We start from the raw sequence: 21,585 nt of genomic DNA, 5'->3' as shown, positions 1-21,585 counted from the left end.
TTTAATTTAAAAATGGTTTAAATTTTATATCTTCATGTACCATTGAATTGATTATAGAACGCAGTTGAGATCAACACTTTTTTGCTTTTATGCATGTCCACCGCATGCGATAGTGATCCTTTTTCCTTGTTACACTTCCAACCTTTGTTACTCCAATTTGCATTTACCATACATATTTTCCCAGGAGTTAAATACCACTAAAGTATATCTTATAATACCTTTCTCTGAGATCTTGGCTTACATTACATATTGAAATATAGCCAGATGATTTTTAAATTGTCTGTTTTAAATGATGAATTTTAAATGTAGATCATCTTAATATGTGTATATGCTATTTATCATTTTAAACTGATGTGTATTTCAACCAATGTGTTTTGACTGATGTTATTTATTTGCTCATTGTTGTTGTTCCCATCCTTGATCAATGGGGAGAGGCATGTAAGAAATAATAATAATAATAATAATAATAATAATAATAATAATAATAATAGTCACCACAAGATATTTCTGTTAGGTAGTAAATTAGCCATGTTGCTGTTGAAAGCAGCTTGGTTGACCATGGCCTGCATTTCTCCTAAATACATTTGTTCCTTAATATGACTACCTCCTCATATGAAAATAATATCTGCATGAATGATAGCACCATCATGTCAGATAAAACATGCATACATTTTCTTGGTCATAAAGTCCTAAAACTGGATGTAGATGAGAGGATGAACACCAGACCTACCATGATGTTTCTACATTCACAGAGTCCTCTAGAGATCTTTGTGCAGTGAGCAGGAGTGTCTGAAAATAGTTCTAAAGGTGTTCAACTGAATAATATCAAAAGTATTACAATCATACAGGTTTCTAATCATGGAAAAGCCCCCAAGTATGCTAAATGTGGTCAGAAATTATGTTCAAACTTTCATACAGAGGTTTCAGTCCTGCTCCTGAATTATGCCATTTTAAATTTCTGTTCTGCCAGCATAACTCATTTTTTTCAGTTGAGGAACTCCAGGAAAGGGGATGGCAGTGAAAACCATCTTTATCAAGAGATAAAGCTGCCTTACTGATTCATGAACAGCTTCAGAGAGGCAAGGCAACTTTGTCTTGTGACAGAAAAGGCTTTCATTCATGTCACTATGGTAATTGCTGTCCCTGTGATCACTTTACCTTTGCTGCCACACACCCAACATCACTCCTCTTTCTATACTGGTATAGTAAGGCCCCATTGTATAATTGAACAAGGCAGTATTTAACTTGCCCAATGTGTGGTTTCACTACTAGACTGTCGACTTAGCCTTAATAAGTTAGATTCATGACCTGTTTTTAAGAGACACAAAAGATATTGAGAGACTAATGATGACATCTTCCAGTTGGGCTTTGTCAACTGTGAATTATGAGATGATTATCATCATGGGGCAGTTCAGTTCTAAACTGAAATATGTTTTTGGGGACTTTATTGGTATCGGCAGTGACAGCTCTTTAGACTGTGAGACAACATAAGAATACAAATAGGAAGCCAGGCTTTTGAAATACTTTATCACAAGAACAGTCTAACAGCATACTGCCCAACTGTCAAAAAATGTGATCGTCACTTTCACATGGATTTGAAATGTGGGCAGATTACTGCAGGTACACCAAGCAACTTGAAATTTCAAATAAATTATCTAGTAGGTGTCCTGGAATGTAAAGTGTCAGATTGTACAGCTGTTAAGAAAACCGATGAATTATCAAGATATTCATAATGAAAGTTCAGCTCTGATGTGTTTCTTTCTGCAGCAGCCTGCACAATGGCAATACTCGGCTGCTTTTTACATACATCCTACTAAGTGTCTGTCTCCATCCGTTGCAAGTGTGGTAACACCCAGGAGCTTGCTTGGTGACCAAAGTAACACAAGCAGTTGCTATTGATCCCCAAGGATTTATTAAATAACAGAAGCAACAAACCCATCCTCAAATTATTTTTTAAAAATATTTTTATTCATATTTTCACAAAATAAAAAATAAAAGCAAACGATGTTCCATTAGCAATTTTGAATTGATAACTTTACTTTTTACAACTTCCATACCTTAGCTACTATACCGAAATATTACTTACAAGCTTGGTTATCTCAGATATAATGTACTACATATCTTAATTTCTTTATCCCAATTAAACTCTGCATTGCTTTAGATATCCATGGGTAATTATTCTTTCATTCCTTGCTTGTGAATATATAAAGTTGATTATGTCTTCCTTTTAATTTCCTTGTGTATTCTGACTCTTTAACCTCTTGTTTCTATGAGCATCATAACTTTTTTTCATTTAGTGGTTACCTATAAGTCTATTATTTCAAATTTTCTCTTTATACATGGTCATACAAATACAAATAGAAACTAGAAGGCTGGGCCAAAGCTAACAAAATGAAATTCAACATGGAGAAATGCAAGGTTCTGCACTTATTGTAGAGTGGAAAAATGAAATGAATGGATATAGGATGGGTGACACCTGGCTAAATGAAGCTATGTGTGAAAGGGATTTAGGAGTCCAAGTAGACCACAAGTTGAATATGAGTCAACAGTGTGATGTGGCAGCTAAGAAGGCCAATGCATTTCAAAATTTGCATGCCTCTCCCAGCACTTAATGGAATGCAGAGACTAAGCTGAAAAGACTGGGACAGCAGTTACATAGTGCTGCTGGCTGCTAGCTCTGCCCCCATGATCTGTGGGAGACTAATGCTGTATTTGGTTGGAGAGCAAACCTATCATGCATTAGGTGTCCATATTTTCCTATGTAAACCTAAAACTAAAGCTAAGAGGTTATTTAGATTATTTTAACCATATTTTTGTCCTGAGCATCATCATCAAGTAGAAGTAATCTGTATGGGAAAAATTTGTGAACCAGAAGATGCAAGTTATAGTGGTAGTAAATTCTGCAATCTGGTACATAATATGCTACAAAAGCATATAAAGTCTTGGTGACAGCTGAGGTGCAAGTGGGATGACTCCCATAAATTCCTAAGTGCCTCCTAGACTGATTCTTAATTGCATGAGATCTTGAGAATAAATGACTGAAATCAAATTTCAAATTAATGAAAATGACCATTTCTCAAGTCGCCTTTATGATGTCTTGAGACAATTTCTCAAGACGCCTAAGGCCAACTCAGATGAGTCACTGGAGACCCATGACTACATTTTCCATGCCTTAATTTCTTTTTTAATAACCCACCGAAAAGAATCAGGAATTTTAAACTCCCCCATCATTATTTCCCTGAATTCAACTATTCCCCCTCCAATGCCCACTATACTGATTTTTGTTCCATTAGGGGAGGTATGGATGCACCCATTTGTTTCCCAGATGGGGCCAATAGTATTGCATCTTAATTTTTATATATACTGAACAAAAAGAACTTCAAGGTGGAGTTGAGCAGAAATATTTTAGAACATAATATGGCACATTTTCCAGTATTATGTTCCTGACCTAATTCAAGTGCCCAGGAGATCCAGTCATGGATCAACCATGCCTTGATTTGTTTGAATCTATATTTGTTTTGTTTTTAAACTGGAGTGCTTTTGGTAGGTGGTGCAGAGGGGGGATGTAACTAAATTGAACTCTTGAGGTAGTACATACACTCATACATACAGGTATAAAGGGTAAACATTTGTGCACGTAATATTTATGCATATTTGTCAAGCTGGTAAACAGTGATCAGCACAAACAAGCAAGCTTCATTCACCAGTGTCTACATTTTAAAAACAGAGAGACTTGCTTTTTTAAAGTGTCTTGTTTTGAAATTCTCCATAGTGGTTTAATTTAGTAACAAGTAGCTTTGACTAAAAAAGGCTTCATTTTTGTCTATGTTTTATTCCCTCCTTGGCTGTTGTTGAATGCTAGGATGTGGCACCTGTGAAAAGCGGTACTGGACACATTCTTCTGGAAGGTCCAGAAAAGGGTATATATGGATGTAACCATATTATGTCCATGTATGCACCAGTATGTCTTTTTTTTTTCCCGAGCAAGCACCAGGAAATGTGTTTAAGTGGAAATCATGTTGCTCTACATGTGTTGCTGGTTTCCACCTCCCAGCATCCTTCACCTGTGCCTATGCTGGCCATGGCTGCTGATACTTGTGCAGTTACAAGTGGTAATGATCTATTTGATTTCCAGTCATGGTCTAAGAAATGCTTGGCATTTGGCAATACCCTCCCAATATTGTAATTTCTGTAATGAATTGTGTGTGTGTGTGTGTGTGTGCATATAAGTGCATTAGTGCTAGTTATCTTCTAGTTTTATTCTAATAATCCTAAAAAGTTTGTAAACACTTTTGAAAAATGTAACTTACAAAACATGCAAATGCTATATTTATTGGTATAATGCACAGTAATATTCTGCAGTATTGGAAATGTATCTTGTGTTATCATTTGTGAGTTTAAGATTGTTTGCCAAAAGCTCCATTGTTTACCATCCAAGCCTCCGTTTCTTGAGAAGGAGGCTTCCTTTAAGAAAATAAGGCAGTGCCATTGAGGAAATGGTGCTATGACCTCCAAAATATATCCTTACTAGGTCTTCAGGCAAAAATATTGGGATCACACCAATATGAAAAAGCAAGGTGTTTCTTTTTAATTCTGACTCTCCAAGAAAAATAAAAAGGCAAAAGTTTCAATGACCTAACCTAAAATTTAGAAAATACTTCTTAGATTTTATAAATATTAGCATCCTCTATTTACAACACATCTTCTATCTACTCTCCTTCCCTTTTGCGTAATTGAGATATAGGTTCCTTAAATTACACAAAATATTTTAAATATTAAATATGGAATGACTGGGCTTGTGAAACTGAAATATCCGATCATCTGTAGGGTTCTTTTTGGATTTGCTCATTGTGAGAATTTGGTTCCAGTTGTTAACTAACCATTACCAACTATCAGGCTACCGAAAAGCAAAATGTCAGAAATGACAAATGGTGCAGTCAACATAATTAAGGTTACTTAAAAATAACCCTCTGCAGTATTAGGAAGGTTATATTCACAAATGTTCCAAAAATTGCTTTAACATTTTGGCTTTCAAATTGTAGCAAATTCCTTATGTCATGTCAACAGTTTCAATGCAATGTTTCAAAAAACTATTGATTAAAAAAGGCACACTTTTTCTATCCAAATAAGTTATAATTTTAGCTTTATGTGTCTTAGACAAATTTTCACACTAAATGCATGAGTTAGAAAATATACGTTAGTTGGGTATTTTTAAAGAAATGTTTACTGTTTGTTTTAGACTAGGAATATATTCTTACAGAATGGGAGGTAAAATAATTGTTCATTTACCACAACTATTGTCTTGTTTGAAAGATCTGTAGTTATGACAATCATAGAATAAATATAATTGAATAACAAGTCCTAAATTATGACCTTTGAAATTAATGTAGCATCTTCTCTTTCACAGGAGAAAAAGATGCAAGAAGGCTCCCGGGGTCTTTCCTTTCCATGCATCTGAATTTATGTCGTTTCTCTCTGTGTATGTGCCTTTAAAGTTGCTGGTTGGTTTATGGCAATCCTATGAATTTCCTAAGGTTTCCTTAGGCAAGAAATATTCAGAGGTGGCTTTGCCAGTCCCTTCCTCTGAAATATCACCTGGTAGTCATTGGTGGTCTCCCATTTAAGTACTAACCAGGGCTGACCCACCCAGGCAAATAATCCTTAATACTGCCCATGTAAATAGGCTCACTTCATTTCTTCCCTTCAACTTTGAGCAATTGCACTGAAGTGGAATTATGGATCTTTCTGTTAGGTTCATAATTCCATTAAAATATAATCTACTCAGTGGATAACACAAGAATTTTTGGCAACTTATCTAATGCCTTCCTATAAATGCAAGATTTCACTAGAATGTATGCAGAACATTGTATTTCTCCCATATCTCTGTGTGTGCCCTGCAGCCAAAAGCAGCAACATAGTGTGCAATAAGGATTTCGCCTATTGCATATTGGAGTGGTTGTGAAAACTATTGCTAAGGAAACCAAACAAATGATTGATAGCTTTGTTCCTTATTTACCTGAGTTTTTAATATTATTTGATATGAACCTCTCTCCTTCCTACAGAACCTTTTGGTACAGTGTGTTCAACACTCATCGTGACTTAGGCCCGGAACAGACCGGCTGCAAAAGCCGGCTTATGGGAAGCTTGGGGGAGTGGCACTTTGAGGCCGCATGACCCCAAGCTGCTCTAAGCCACCCAGCCAACCACATGGAGGTGGCTTCAAGATGCTCCGGGGGCACAGCATTTTGAACCCATATACCAGCGGAGCAGCCGGAAGTTATGCCAGGGCCACCTAAAGCTCCAGTCCAAATAGGAACAGATCTTTTCTGCTCCTATTGAGCCTGGGGTAGAGGATGCCTTTGGAATTGCGGCATGTATTTGCTGTTGTCCCAAGGCGTCTTCAGAACAGTCCTGCCAGTCTGTTCCAGGCCTTATTAACATGGCTTCAGTAAATTTACTAGTGACTGAAATTGTTGTAAGATATTTTATGTACATCTTTCACCAACAGGAGAAAGAAAAATATTCCATTCCAGGAAAGTAACATATGCAGAGAGAGAGAGAGAGAGAGAGAGCAAGCTTGGGAAAAATACAGTGGTTTCTATATCAGCAGAATCAGATTGATAAGACTTCAGGCTAAAAACAATCTGTGTCAAAGTGGCCAAAGAATAAAGAGGAATGATGCACTAGACTCAAGCAACCTTCTCCAGACTGGCAACTTCCAGAAATGGTGGAATAAAAGTCCCATGCTCCCTAGATAACATGGTTATTGGCCATACTGGCTGAGGTTGTTGGAGGTGTTTGGCTATTGTCAACACATCTGGAGGGTGTCAGATTCATACTGTTAGTGGATATGGCACTCATTTTGTATTGTTATAGCTCATCACTTGAATCCTCTGGATATGATCTGTCAGAGCTTTTTATAGTATGTTTATCATGAGAATTTAATTCTGATTCCTGTCATAATAGTAGATAATATCTCTGAAAGCTTAAACATATACAAAGGAATTTTAAAACCATCAAAATAGGTAAGAGTTTTTCTTAAAATATCCATATATAGTTTGTCTAATTTGAGTTTTTCTTAAAATATCCATATATAGTTTCTCTAATTTGAAAATACATTTTAAATATAGTTAAAAGCATATTCTGCAAATGATATGGTTTAACTTTGGTACAATCCCATGCTTTTGTTCTTTTTTTAGCAGTGATAAGAAGCTATATATCTTTTCATATGTGTATGTGTGTATGTATGTATATAGTGTGTGTGTGTGGCTGGCTGTAGATTTGTGATAAAGTTTAACTGCAACCAAGATAGCTGAATCCATCATGTTTAAAACTTGTGATAAGATTCTAATGTTTAAAAAAAATCTAAGAAAACATGGTTTTATCATCTCCTATGAATTCATTAATATGCAACATTTCCTTTTTCCTTTCATATCAAAATAAGACTACAGATGGACTCCTGCCCTCTCTCATTGACTTGACCTTTGATGTTGCTCCCTTTAACACTGAATTTATGCCTTAATCATTTCAGTTCATATACACCATTCCTCACACTTTAGCCATAGATTACTGTGTATCCTCAAAGAAATTATGGGAACTACACAAAAACACAGTAGTCTGTGTCTTAGTTTCCAGCACAACAACTTTGAGTAATATTCATGAAGTCCAGATCAAGTCTTGTATTTTAACACTGTCTACAATTCTTCAGAAATTTGTTAGTAAGATATAGCAAGTCAATTTTTTTCCTGCACAGATAACATCTGTAAAAATAAGTATTTATTGTTCTTGCTTCCTGGAATTCTACTGAATTTCATCTCTGATCAATGTTGCTTTTCACACATTCTTCACCTTGTCTCTATTTATAGTAAATACAACAGCATTCCAGTTCTTTGGCATGGGATGGAAGTGATGAATTCATACTGCTGTGATAGTTTCATTGTGGCGGGAACGTGACCTTTCCAAAGTAATCCGTCTGTTATCTGAAACAGAAAGAGAGAAGGAAACAACAGAGTGAGTAAGGTTTTAAAACATGGATATTGCAGTGAAGCGGTTTTCAATGAGTCCTGAACATAATTTCAAAGGAATATATAAATAAATTACTAGGAAAGTGGATCAGAGGAATCTCAGAATGCAGCTGCCAGGAGGAGTTCAAGAGTTCTGCAATCAGCAATAAATTGCTTTCCTAGAGTGATAAAAGCACTGAAAGAATTCCACAGCACTCTCCCCTTGGAAATAGCAGCTGATAACTAAAATGGTTGAGAAAGTCTTACTATATAAGGAAACTCCTATGCCAAGATGCTCTAAGGAGGAGACAGAATGTCATCCTTTTTGATGTCGGAAGAAATCATGAACTCTGATGTATAGTGAAAACTGAGATACATATAATTTCTCATTCATCCATTCATCAACAAGGAAATAAGATAACTTAGTAAAAACAAATAAACCACTTCCTAGCCATACCCTGGTTGAGCAACATTAGTATTATTAATAACAATGTCATTATAAATTATTTCTTTATCACAGTAAGTGCATTGAATAATCATATTGCAGAAGAATCTATTTGGGGCCAAAAGCTACACATAGCTTTACAATAAACAACTGTAAAGGAGGCAGGTTGTGGCTGAAAATGCATATATTTGAAATGAGACATGCTGTTTCTTCAAATTTGTTTAGCAGCTACTGGACAAGAAAAAATGCCAATTGACACCACTGATATTGCTTAATGTAGATGTGCTACAGCCACAGTAATCTGCAACTGTTTAGACAGGAATGAATGATAGCTATTGTCGGGGACCCCTTGATGTTACTCTGCCATGTGTTGTTGTTGTTATAGAATTATAGAGAGTGGCATTGTTGTTATTGGGCATTTGTTGTTGCTTGGAGGATTTCATTTTAACTGCTGGGAATGAGGAGTTGAGCCTGATGGTGGAAAGGAGATAGACACAGATGTTACCAGAGTTTCAAAGTTGCTTTCCTGGGAAAGGAACATGAAGATGGTATGGGTGGAGGCATGAAGGGGGATTATATGATAGTAATTAGGTCTTTGAAGCCAGTTCTGGCAAGGTTTGTCTACAGAACTGAGCTGCTTAATACATTCTTTCTGGGTCATCCATTAAGTCTAGTTATTGAGTGACTGGGGCATCACAGATCCTGAGAAAGAAGTTAGGATTTCCTACCCAACCCCCTCATGATACTTTACAATATCTATTATGTTAGGTGTATTTTCTTTTAATAATCTATTTGGAAGAAAGCCACATTGATCTTCGTGTGTGCAAGAGCTGAGAATTTTCTTTAAGATTTCTGCCCAAAGTGAAGCAAATATTTTACAATCAACATTTAATTGTAAAACCATTTTATAACATCTAGGTTTCAATACATCTTTACTCTCTTTAGGAATTAAAGTAATATTCACAGAATCGTCCATGACTTTCTGGTGACTTTCCATTGAGAATGTAGTTTATTGTTTGCTGTAGGAGGATTAACAACTCTTGTAGCTTTTTAGTAATATATAGCAGTGAGACCTTCCAGCCCTGGGACTTTCTCAGTTTTACTCTTCTTTATGGCTTCCATTAATTACCTCCATGATTGTCATTTTCTTGTTCAGTTCCTTTCTTTGCTCTTCATTAATCTGTAGGATCCCTTGGTCATTTAAGAAGTTCTTCATTTTCTCAATCATAATTTGCTTGTTCTCATATAATTCTGAATAGTATTTGTAAAAGCAGTTTTTAATTTGCTTATGATCTGCATAAATATCTTTCTCTTCTTTCATCTTTGTTATAAAATATTTTTCCTTTTCTTAATCTCATTGTTAACCATCCTCTCAGTTTATTTGAAAATTCAAATTGTCTTTGTCTAATATCTTATTTTCTTCTCCATTTCACCCACCAAGATGAAACTCGTTTCAGATTTGCTTAAATTTCTCTGATTAATTTTTTGCAGTGTTCTTCTTTAACATTTTTTGCAGTTCTTCTTCTTTAACATTTCTTCTTTCTTCTGAATTTCTCTTGCAATTTTATTAGTTTGTCACTTTTTAAATACTTCTGCTCCCTCACAACCACCTTGCTTGTATCCTATACCACTTTAATATTTTGCTGGAAAGATTCAATAATTATTCCTATTTTTAAAAAAGGTGATAAGCAAGACCCAGCTAATTATCGCCCGATAAGCCTGCTTTCCATCGTGGGTAAATTATATGACAGTCATTTAGCAATGAAATTGCAAAGCTGGATGACTACTCAAGCCATTCTGGGACCTGAACAAGCGGGCTTCAGAGGTCACATGTCTACCATAGATCATATTACTGTTATCTCATTTCTCATTAATAAGTATATTTCCCGTCCTAAAGGGAAATTATTTGCTGCGTTCATTGATCTAAAAGCGGCATTTGATCTAATTCATCGACCTACACTTTGGAGTAAACTGGATAGTTTAAGTATAGATCCAAGACTCTTGTTTTTGTTGAGCCAAATTCATACCAACAATCGCTGTAGGGTAAAATTTACTGATAGTGGTCATCTAACTGACCCTATCTATTCAGGAATAGGTGTAAGACAAGGCTGTGTCCTAGCTCCTCATTTATTTAATTTATTTGTGGCAGATCTTCCAAATTTCATGTCATTGGTTGACACCCATCCTCCTATGTTAGGAAACCGCCCACTTTTAGTGTTACAATATGCTGATGACACTGTATTATTGTCGCTGACTCAGGTGGGCTTAAAGAGAGCCCTGAATAGATTCAGTGAATATTGTGTAAGGTTCCACCTACAGATAAATGTTAACAAATCAAAGGTCTTGGTATTTTCAAAAGGTTTTACTCCAAGGAAATGGAAAATGAATAATCAATCTATAGAACAGGTAAAAATGTATACATATTTGGGTGTTTTATTCCATTACAATGGTCTTTGGGTAAAGCAGAGAGAAAAGACTGTTCATTCTGGGAAAAGAGCATTGGCAACGCTACAATCCTTTTACTATACGAAGGGAAACCAAGATGTCCTTGCAGCCCTGAAAATTTATAAAGCCAAAATCAGACCTCTAATACTATATGGTATATCTGTATGGGCAACAGCTTTTAACAAGGAGGTTGAAAATTTACAAACTTGGTTCTGCAGGAAATTGTTATCTATTCCGCCATGTGTTCATTATTTAACGTTATATGACGAACTTGGCTTGGATTCACTGGAGACCACAGCCTGGTTGATGGCGTATAAATATTGGCTTAAAATTCACTATAGACCAAATAGATCTAGTTTAATCTGGTTTCTTCTATCTGATAACTATTATATTAATTGGTAAAAAACCTTTGAAGATAATCTACAACTAAAGGGTTTAAATTTGGACTCTCTACTCCTATTGACGGAGCAGGAGTGTTTCAAGACAATTAAGGATTGTTTTTTGAGTTGGGAACATAAGAAAATCTATTCTAACTCTTCCAGAGTATGCTCCCCTTTTGTATTTGGCATTCCCCCCTGTTGTGGTGAGATACCAAAGTATTTCCAATCATTGTCCCTTCAGGCTGCGAGGAAAGCCTTCCTCTTTGCAAGACTGAACATCCATCCGTCTTGTGTTACTAAGGGGAGATGTATGAAAATTCCATTTGCTAACCGTTTATGTATTTGTGAAGCATCCCCAGATACCCTACAACACATTGTCTTTCTTTGCCCATTGTATCAAAAACCGAGAAAGAAATTGATAATGAAACTGATGGAAATGAATTACTGTGTAATGGATATAACTCTAGTGCATTTATTGGAGGATTGTAATGAGCAGATTACACAATTGATGGCAAATTTTCTAATGGAGGCAACAAAAATTTGGTACAATTTGAACAGCTGTAGTGCATAGAGTAACTTGTATAAGGAAGGAAGCCAAAGTATCTATGTAAATAATTTTAGTTATAATTTTAATTGTGTATTATGTTTTTGAGATGCCTAATAAAGGTTATGATGATGACTTTAATATTTACTTCCTTGTTTAGATTTCCTTTGAAAAATTATTTTCACATTGAGTTTTCCTTATTATTTCCTCCCTTTTTAAACAATGAATCATTCAAATATCAAACGAAATCTCTTATTTTATTCCTCAAGGCCATCATAATTGAATTATAGTCTGGTAAGATATTTGTTAATATATCTATTTTTCCTATTTTTGTACTGATTGTTGTTTATTTAAAAAACATATCTATTCTTGGCCATGATTTGTGACATCCCAAAAACAAGGTGAAATCTCTTGCTGATCGATATTTGAATCTCAATGCTTTATTTTTATTTTATGTTATTTTTATCCTGCCTTTCTCCCAAAGTGGGACCCAAGGTGGCTAACATATACGCTTTGTCTAAAGGTAATAATTCTTGTCTATCTGCAAGTTCTTGCTATTATTTTCAGCTATAATGCTGCTAGTATTTTCAGTTTTCATTAGCCATTTAAAAAGTTTTCTTTCACGGGAACAAGAATGAAAAGAAAGACAGTAATGGGTTTTGAATCTTACATAAACATGCTGCCATTAAGTCACCACCTTCTCATCTGAACACATTTGTTCTTTAAAAATACATGTCATCAGAGCAGCCCTCTTGCCTTCTGCCTTCTTTCACTACTGATACATAACAGTTGCTGAGGCTGCAATAAATGTGTTTATGTCCAGTTAGATTGCTATAATTTTACAATTCAATCTGAATTTTTCCTCTCTCTTCTTCATTTTTTTTAAAATAAGGAAATCACAGGAGACCAGTATCAGCTCTTGCTTGAAGGCATTTCCTGACATCAGCTTTCACTTTGCACTTCAACTGAAAGTACAGGACTTGACAAAGCACACAGAAAGCCATCAGGGAAGGCTCTTCACCTCATATCCAAAAGGGCCTGACAGGCGTCAATACTGATTCTTTCACAATACTGCAACAATATTTTTAAGCTGCTAGATGAAAGTACATGCAAGGTTTTCCTGCTACTCCTTACAATATTTTATTAAAGATGGGGGACAAAATGTGTTTGCTTCAGCTGGACATCTAATCACTTTTAGCAGCTGGCAGTTTAAATATCAGTAGTTAGTCATCCATGTACAAGTATTTTCATTCTTTGTATATAGTGCACTTACTATCAAAGCATGGAATTCAAAGGTTTTTGATGGCTGGAGAAAGAAGTTCTTTTTGTTTTTTTAACAAAAGAGGGGTATTTTTACTTGTACAATGGGAGTTGGACTTCTGGGCTTTTCTACCACCATTTCAATGAAACTGGCTACAGAACTTTTGTTTACAGCCTATAATTACTCACATCCCTGTCAAAAGCAAGTAACGTCCCCCCCCCCATATCCCTGCAATAGCTTTCCTCTTGTATTTTTAACATCTCAGAACAAAAATAAAATAAAATAAAATGTCTTGATGCCACATGTCTTGTCTTGATGCCACATGGTGCAGATGTCTGGCCTGCCTTGGGAGTGGACCATGTGGACAACAGGGTTTATACCCACTTTCAGAAAACCTAGGATTGAGCTGCTTTTTCTTGTCTGTCTTCTCAGGCCCTCAGGGGCAAAGCAGACCGGCAGCTTGGAACAACCTCCAGATGCTCCAGCCCTGATCGGACCCTTACTGGCTAGGGACTGCAATGACCGGATGCCAGTTCCAGAGCCAGCTACTGCTGCAGCCCAAAATGAACCACCGAAAGGAGCACTTTTTCATCTGCATGTCCCGCCCCTGAAGCATCCAGAAGCTGCTCTTTCCTGCCTTTCTGTTTTGTGTCTCAGCCATCTTTCTTGAGAACCTACTAAACGAAACAGGAAAATTATTGGAAATAATAAAACTATTTGGTGAAATGGCCAGTTTCAAAACAAATAAAGAAAAAACTATTATTTTGACCAAAAATACAGTGGTCCCTCTCCTTACTGAAGGGATCCGGTCCATATCCCCCCGTGTAAGGAAAAACCTGTCTATGCTTGAGGCCCATAGGAAATAATGGGGCTCGTGCATGTGATGGAGCGGCAAAATGCCGCTCCTTTTTGAGCTGGGAAAAAGCCGGCTTTTCCACCACAGCTTTGTGGTGCTCCTGTGGCGTATAAATGCCACACCACCAGAGCATCACAAAGCTGCCCACCATGCTGGCTTGGGGGCAGCATCAGAGCATGTGGCATCTAAACACTGCACTCTGATGCCGTCCCAAAGCCAGTGAAAAGGGGCGGTCTGTTTAACCCCCAAGACAGGTTTGGTTGCCTTGGTGAATGAACTAAACAGGTGCACTCCGGTTGGTTCTGCTAGAACTTTCAGTGGCGTTGATAACATTGACCATGACCTTCTTCTGGGCTGCATTGTCAGCATAGCACTTTGTGGCATTGTTTTACAGTAGCACTACTCTTTCTGGGGACAGACCTTTGAGAAGTAACTGTTGATAGATAAACAACTTTTAATAAGGACACAAATACAATCATGTTTTGTCTTAATTATGTAGTTTTTAGTTATTTATGAATAAACAGCTAGCTGCAACTATTTATAGTTACTTGGCCTCTGGAATATTTTATTCTTAAGACTACTCTGCTGGATATATTTCAATTTTATTTTTCTCTGTAGTGGACACTAACTGAATAAAATAAATGACCAGCTTGCAAAGCAACATTGGAAATGGCATAAGTAAATTCTGAGTGTATATGACACATAATAAAATAAAGCGTCAGTAGAGTATTTTAAAAAACGACAATGACGTATAGAAAAGCATATACATGCATAGATTTCTTCACAGTATTGGAATGCAACGTGCAGTTCTTTCTTTAAAGGATGAAACAGACTTTTGAAGTTTCTCATCAGGCTGTACTGATGAAGAATCTAAAGCTGCTAATAGCAATTTACCGCCATCATTTGATTTACTAAATGATGGTATGCATCATTTAGTAAATCAACACAAGATATTTTCCACACATAGGGTTATAACCTTTCTTAGGCTGTCAAGACACTGATAGGAGGGATGGTTAGGGGTTCACTTGCAGGGAGAGGCAGAGTCAATGAGAAGAGCTGGTAAGTCAAGAAACAAGTACAGTATGTGAATTATTTTGGCCTGTCTGTTCAGGCCCATTGACACCACCAAAAAGCTTAATGAAATAGATGAGATTCTTTTTGACGAGGGTAAAAAACATATAGCAAAATATTATAAACTATTAAAGAAAAGAAGTCTACAACAAGAGACAATAAAATGGGCTAAGGACCTTGGCAAGTCCAACAACCTAGAGACTTGGAGAAAAATGTGGAAAAGCACAAACAAATTTACCCTTTGTCGGAACTACAAGGAGAGCTTCATTAAAATGATGTACCAGTGGTACTTGTCCTCTTGTAAATTGAATGCAATTTACAAAACGGGCAATACAGAATGCTGGAAATGTGACAAACCAGGTGCCTCCTTTATTCATATCTAGTGGAAATGCCAGGAAGCACAGAAATATTGGGACAAGATTCATAATGTAGTAATTTTACAAATAAAATTTTCTAAGAATACTTTACTATTTCTGCTGAATATGACATGTACTCTGGAAATTAAAATTGAAAACAAATATTCACTAATTTTATTATATATGGTATCCACTGCAAGGACCCTATACAGTGGTACCTCGGGATACGAAATGCGCGGGTTACGAAATTTCCGGGATACGAAATAGTTGGATTGGCAAAAACTGTTTCGGGTTACGAAATATTTTTCGGGTTACGAAATTCATTTCGGCGCGAAATTCAAATGCTATAGGCTTCCAGCGCTAACGGAAAGCTATTTCGGGTTACGAAATTTTCGCGTTACGAAGGGAATGGCGGAACGAATTAATTTCGTAACCCGAGGCACCACTGTATGCAAAATATTGGAGACAAAAAGAGATCCCATCCCCAGAAGAATGGATTATTAAACTAAGAGAGGCAATGAACATGGATGTCTTAACTGCGGCGATGAGAGAGCTATTGACTACAAATGCAGAACAAGAATTGAACTGTCTCAGAACATATGAAGGGAAAATAGGAACTGGACAGTTATCCTGAAAATCTTTATAATTTTGATATGAATCATCTTTTCCTATTATTTACCTAAAATAAAATAGACCAAGACATGATAGGAGAAAGAAATTACATTAAATTAAATATTTAAGGTAAATTTAAGGCAAAGTAATTTTGTTTCAAAGTAAAAAAAAAGTTTGAAATTAAGCAAAAGCTGATATTAACATTCTGGACACAATAATTTTTTTTTTTTGGGAGGAGGGCAAATTTTAGTTAAAGTTTTTATTACGGTGAACTAAATTATTTAGGAAGTCACTAAATAATAAGATCACTAAACTAAGCGCCTAGAAATGAAGATTATCAGTTTAGTGTTTAGGAAAATAGATGCTAGAATATGGATGCAGTGATTTGTAAGAATGTTTAATAGTTGGTTTGATGGAGTGTGTGTGTGTCTGTTTTATATGGTGTTTTTGTGTTTTTTGATTTGTTTTGTATGTTAAGAATGTGAAAGGATTTTTGTGTGTATAATTTGTGTATTGTGTAATTTTTAAAAAAATAAAAATTTGTTTTGACAAAAAGCAGGGTAGAAATAAAAGTTTTATTATTATTTATTACTTATAATAAAAACAGCAAAACTCATTCGTATTTGATAAAAGTTAAAATTATGGAATCCATTACTTTGACATCTGTAACAAAATCTTATCCTTAGGTTTGGTTTAATTTCTACATTTATAATAGGAGTATGCATGCATATATATGTAAAGCCACATTTTATATTTTGCCAAATATGATCGAATAGGATGGTAAGCTGATTTTAGGTATAAACCCACAGTAAGGGATGCTGAGCTAGCTTTTCCTGCTTCAAAATACAGCTGGCAACATTTCATGTTTCCACTGGCAAATTATATTTGACATTTAATTTGAAAACCAAGTTATCCTAATCTAAAGCTCTAGTACAACGAAAGTGATAAAGCAGCAAAGCTGTCTCCAGGACAAAAATATTTTCTTTTTAGTTCAGATAATTTTAGTTACAAGTAATTGAAAATACAGTTTTGAATGAATTACTTCAGATGGTTAATTACACCCAAACAGCCACTATTGTAAATGGTGAGGAAGCAATACAGTAAAATAGTTTTCACTTTAAAATGTATTAGATATCAAATAGCCAAAAAACAAACAATATAAATGATTGTATGCACTGAAACCAAAGTTTGTACTGCTCTGTGTCCTCGGCTTTACACCTGTATATGTATCCTAATGTTCATGCTAAATAAACCATTTTGGGTATCATATATTTTATACATGCAAATTCTAGTAGGTTACTCATGTGCAACAAATATGTTGGACTTTTTCCATTGTTTGATGCAGTGCAATTTTTTGTTCTTTACAGGAGTGGTGGAATATTTCCATTTGGCTTCCATTTCCATTATACACTAGCAAAGAGAAATATCAGTATCAATATTGGTTATTAGTATCAGTATCAGTTATCACTTAGCTATGCACTACTTTCTTTCCCTCACCTTCCACTTCTGAGAACTGTAAGACGATGATACCTTTGAGATGATGATAACTGAACCAAAAGTAGAAAACATTTCCAGTTCCAAAGCTTTCCCCACTACGTAAATGAGTTCATAATGGTCAAATCTATACTTTATAGTCCGCTGATGTGATCTTATATTACATGATCTGTCTGCAGCCTTTGACACTGTTGATCACTGTCTTCTAGTTGACATACTCTCTGACCTTGGGTTCTCAGACTCTGTTCTCGACTGGTTTAGATCTTACTTGTCTGGCAGATCTTTTGCAGTAGTTGCAGGGGGTCAGACTTCTTCTCCTGTTCCCTTATCTGTTGGAGTTCCCCAGGGCTCTGTTCTGGGTCCCCTTCTGTTTTCTCTCTACACACTGTCCTTAGGAAAACTCATTAGCTCTTTTGGCTTTTCCTACCATCTGTATGCCGATGACACCCAGCTGTATCTTTCTGCCCCTGACCTTTCTCCAAGGCTTGAACAGCAAGTCTCGTCTTGCCTTACAGCTGTCTCGCAGTGGATGCGCCATCGGCGTTTGAAGCTCAACATGTCCAAGACGGAGCTTCTTGTCTTTCCTCCTAAGCCCAACCTTCAACACTCCTTTTCTGTCTCTGTGGACAACATTTCCATTCAACCAGTCCAGCAAGCCCGCAGTCTTGGCTTTATCTTTGACTCTTCTCTGTCGTGTATCCCTCAGATCCAGACCACAGCCAAGGCTTGTAGATTCCTTTTGTACAATATTGCCAAAATCCGACCATATCTCACTGCCTCTACTGCCAAGATCCTGGTCCATGCCCTAGTGATCTCACGACTGGATTACTGTAATGTCCTCCTGGCTGGGCTTCCTTTTTCTCACCTCCGTCCTTTAATCTCTGTCCAGCATTCAGCTGCACGCATTATCACTTCCACCCACCGCTCTGACCACATCTCTCCTGTGTTGGCATCCCTTCACTGGCTCCCTCTCCCTTTCCGCATTCAGTATAAGCTCCTGCTGTCGACATTCAAAGCCCTCCATGGACTGGCCCCTCCTTACTTATCAGACCTTCTTTCTCCTCACCTTCCCACCAGGGCCCTCCGTTCTGGTAGTCAAGGGTTCCTGTCTCAGCCCAGGATTTCCTCTGCCCCATCCCGGATTCGCCCCTTTTCACTTGCTGCCCCTCACTCCTGGAACCTTCTTCCTCCACAAGCAAGAGCCATCACTTCTTTAACCAGCTTCAAAACGGAGCTGAAAACCATCCTATTCAGAGAAGCCTTCCCAGGCATCGCATAATTGTCGCTTACTATCTGATGTTCTGTTGTTGGCTGTTTATCGATCCATTTCCTGTATTCCTATGTACTGTATATGTATTATCCTACTTGTGATTATGTATTTTCCCTGGATAATGATTAACCATCCATTATGAAGCCTTGCCCTCCCTCCAGTCCATCTGCCTTGGTCCAGGCCTCGGAGGTTGAGAGGAACTGCTGGACCTCTTACCCTTTCTCGTCACCACTCCCTTCTCCTTCTGTATCATGTCTTTTTTAGATTGTAAGCCTGAGGGCAGGGAACCGTCTAACTAAAAAGATTGCATGTACAGCGCTGTGTAAATTTACAGCGCTTCATAAATAAAGGTTAATAATAATAATAATAATGTCAAAATTAAGAAGAGAACTGATTTCTTTGAAATTAGTTTTTTTCTGAGATGGTCTAGAAACTGCAGATAATGCTGAATGATTTGTTTGGCTGCTGTGTGGGACAGTTCCCCGAACACAGAATCATAGAATCATAATAATTTAATACTTCTGCTGAAGAAAGTGAGTATTTGATATTGGGCAGTTTTAGCATATAAAGCCCTAAAGATTTTGGAGTCTAGTTTTCAAAAGAATTGTTTCTTTTCTTTAGTGTCAATTTAGTCCTTCAGGCAACCAGTGTGGATGCCACATTAACATAGTGCAAAACACTTGAAACTAATCTCAGAGGACCATTTAATCAATGAAGGATTAACTCACCAGTTTCTATGTGACCTCTGGTTATCTTTTCAGGCAGATAACAAGAGATTCCTAGAAAGCTTAAGAACCCTTAGAGAGCTTCCAAGACCACAGAGAGCTTAAAATCTTGTTTAAAATGTACACTTGAATAAAGATTGGGATTTAAAATATGGCATAAACTGTTATCCTTTCCAAATGATGAGCAGATAATATGTGCTGGTATGCTTTAAAAAGGATGAGCAACTCTAAAACAAAATTATAACAATCAATGCTCATGTTAAAGGAGCTCTAATAATAGTACCCTGCTGCAATTGTTTGGAAGTGGAATGCATGGAGGCGAGGTGGAAATGCATGTTCCCTCTCAACCATTATGTCCCCATGTTTACGGGTAAAGTCTAAGCATAGGGTATAAAAGCACATTCAGTTGAACATAGTTACAATCCTCTGCATAATTGGGAACACTGGCTGTGCAAGGTCCTGGATCCCATGGAAACTATAAGTATGTCCAGTTGCAGTCCCTGGTTGCATCTTTCCCCATCAAAATACAAATGGTAACCTGGAGTGGATATGGTCAGAATATGAATCCTCATAGCTCTCTCACACAGTGAGCTACTTAGTTTTAACTGAAAGTTTGCATCTGGACTATAGCATTGCTGATTCCAATCCGGAAACCAAGTTTGGAGGAGGGGTGTTACATGGCTGAATATAAAATATAATTGTTCACACAGAAAACTAGCATGACAGGTAGAAGATCAAAACAGAGCCTTCTCCCCTAACACGCCAGCTTTCTATATAGAGATATTTTTAAAATAGCTAGTCATTGTTGTCATTATCTTGCACATGAAATATTCAATCCTCTCCTGAAGTGTGATTTGTTGCAGCTCGATGCAGTTTATGACATCAGTTAAAATTAGCCTTCCAATTTAGTTGACAGATGTGAAAAAAGATTTTCTAGGATTCAAATGGAGGTTAAAAACTCTCTCAAGTGTCACACATAACTTTGTTATAACCTATTGGACGAAGCATTGGGAAGCATCCCACTTTTAGGCACATCATCCAAACCTATTTCTTGGAAATTCTAAAAATTATCATTAATAACCCCTTAGGGTTCAGTGTATTTATTGAGAAGACAAGGACATTAGGAAGGAGGGATAAGAGAAAGAAAAAGGAAGAGTAGAAAGAGAAATGGCACAAATGGAAAATGGGAGAGGAAAATGAATCAAGAGAAACAAAAGCTTGCAGGATAAAGCTGAGAGATGGTAAATAGAGGAAGGAGGACAACGGACTGAAGAGGGAAAGCATGTGGTAGAAAAGAGACACAGTCAAAAGGAGACTCAGACACTAAGGCACTGTAGAAATAGCCCCTAAGGGGCAGCATGCAGCCGTCCCTTCTTCAGCCGGATCAGAGCCATGGCAACCTCACACTGCTGCCCCGATCCGGCCACTGGAGGGCGCAAAAAGGAGCCGCAAAAAGTGGCTCCTTTTTGCACCCTCCAAAGGGTGCCATAGCCGCAACAGCACAGCTGTATGGCGCCCCTTCAGCACTGCATCATCTGGATGCAGCGCCGGAGGTGCACCACGATGCCGTGTGACATCTGGAATGGCACGCAGAGGTGCGGAATCAGGACGTCCAGCATCAGGACGCTGCACCCTGAGACCGCCCACAGGCCGGCACAAAGTACTGGTCTGTACAAAGCCTAACAAAAACTGGGAAGAAAAGTAAGCAGAGAGAATGCAATTGGGGGACAGGAACAGAAACTTGTAGAAAGATGAAAAAGGAATGGGATAGAAAGACAAGTGGAGATGGAGATTCAAACAGACCATAAGGGTACTAAAAGAACTGACAAAAGTAATCTCAGAAACACTGGCAATAATCTTTGAGAATTCCTGGAGAACAGGAGGAGGGAAAATGTTGTCCCCATATTCAGAAAAGAAAAATAAGAGGACCAAAATAATTAACACTAAGTCAGCCCAACAACAATACCATAAAAGATTCTAGAGCAGATGATTAAACAGAAAGTCTGTAAGCACTTAGAAAGGAATGCTGTGATTACTAAAAGTCAAGATGGGCATGCCAGACTAATCTTACCATTATTATTATTATTATTATTATTATTATTATTATTATTATTATTATTATT

The 21,585-nt window shown here is 37.0% G+C and overlaps 1 protein-coding gene across 2 annotated transcripts in view; it reads right to left on the bottom strand.

Moving 5' to 3' along the window:
- Positions 1-1,966: 1,966 nt before the first annotated feature.
- DIAPH2 (diaphanous related formin 2) overlaps positions 1,967-21,585 on the bottom strand; it is a 111,332-nt gene continuing 91,713 nt past the window's right edge. For both annotated transcript variants that reach the window (XR_006104929.1, XM_042478067.1), the window contains one exon: positions 1,967-7,979. Coding sequence is in view for 1 of the 2 variants with exons in the window: in XM_042478067.1 (XP_042334001.1) it covers positions 7,915-7,979 (65 nt within the window). In the remaining variant the exon portion in view is untranslated. The remainder of the gene's footprint in view (positions 7,980-21,585) is intronic.

The sequence above is a fragment of the Sceloporus undulatus genome, chromosome 7, assembly GCF_019175285.1.
Source record: "Sceloporus undulatus isolate JIND9_A2432 ecotype Alabama chromosome 7, SceUnd_v1.1, whole genome shotgun sequence".
Classification (NCBI taxonomy): Eukaryota; Metazoa; Chordata; class Lepidosauria; order Squamata; family Phrynosomatidae; genus Sceloporus; species Sceloporus undulatus.
The sequence above is the reverse complement of the archived record's forward strand: the minus strand, read 5'-3'. Positions and strand labels throughout refer to the sequence as shown.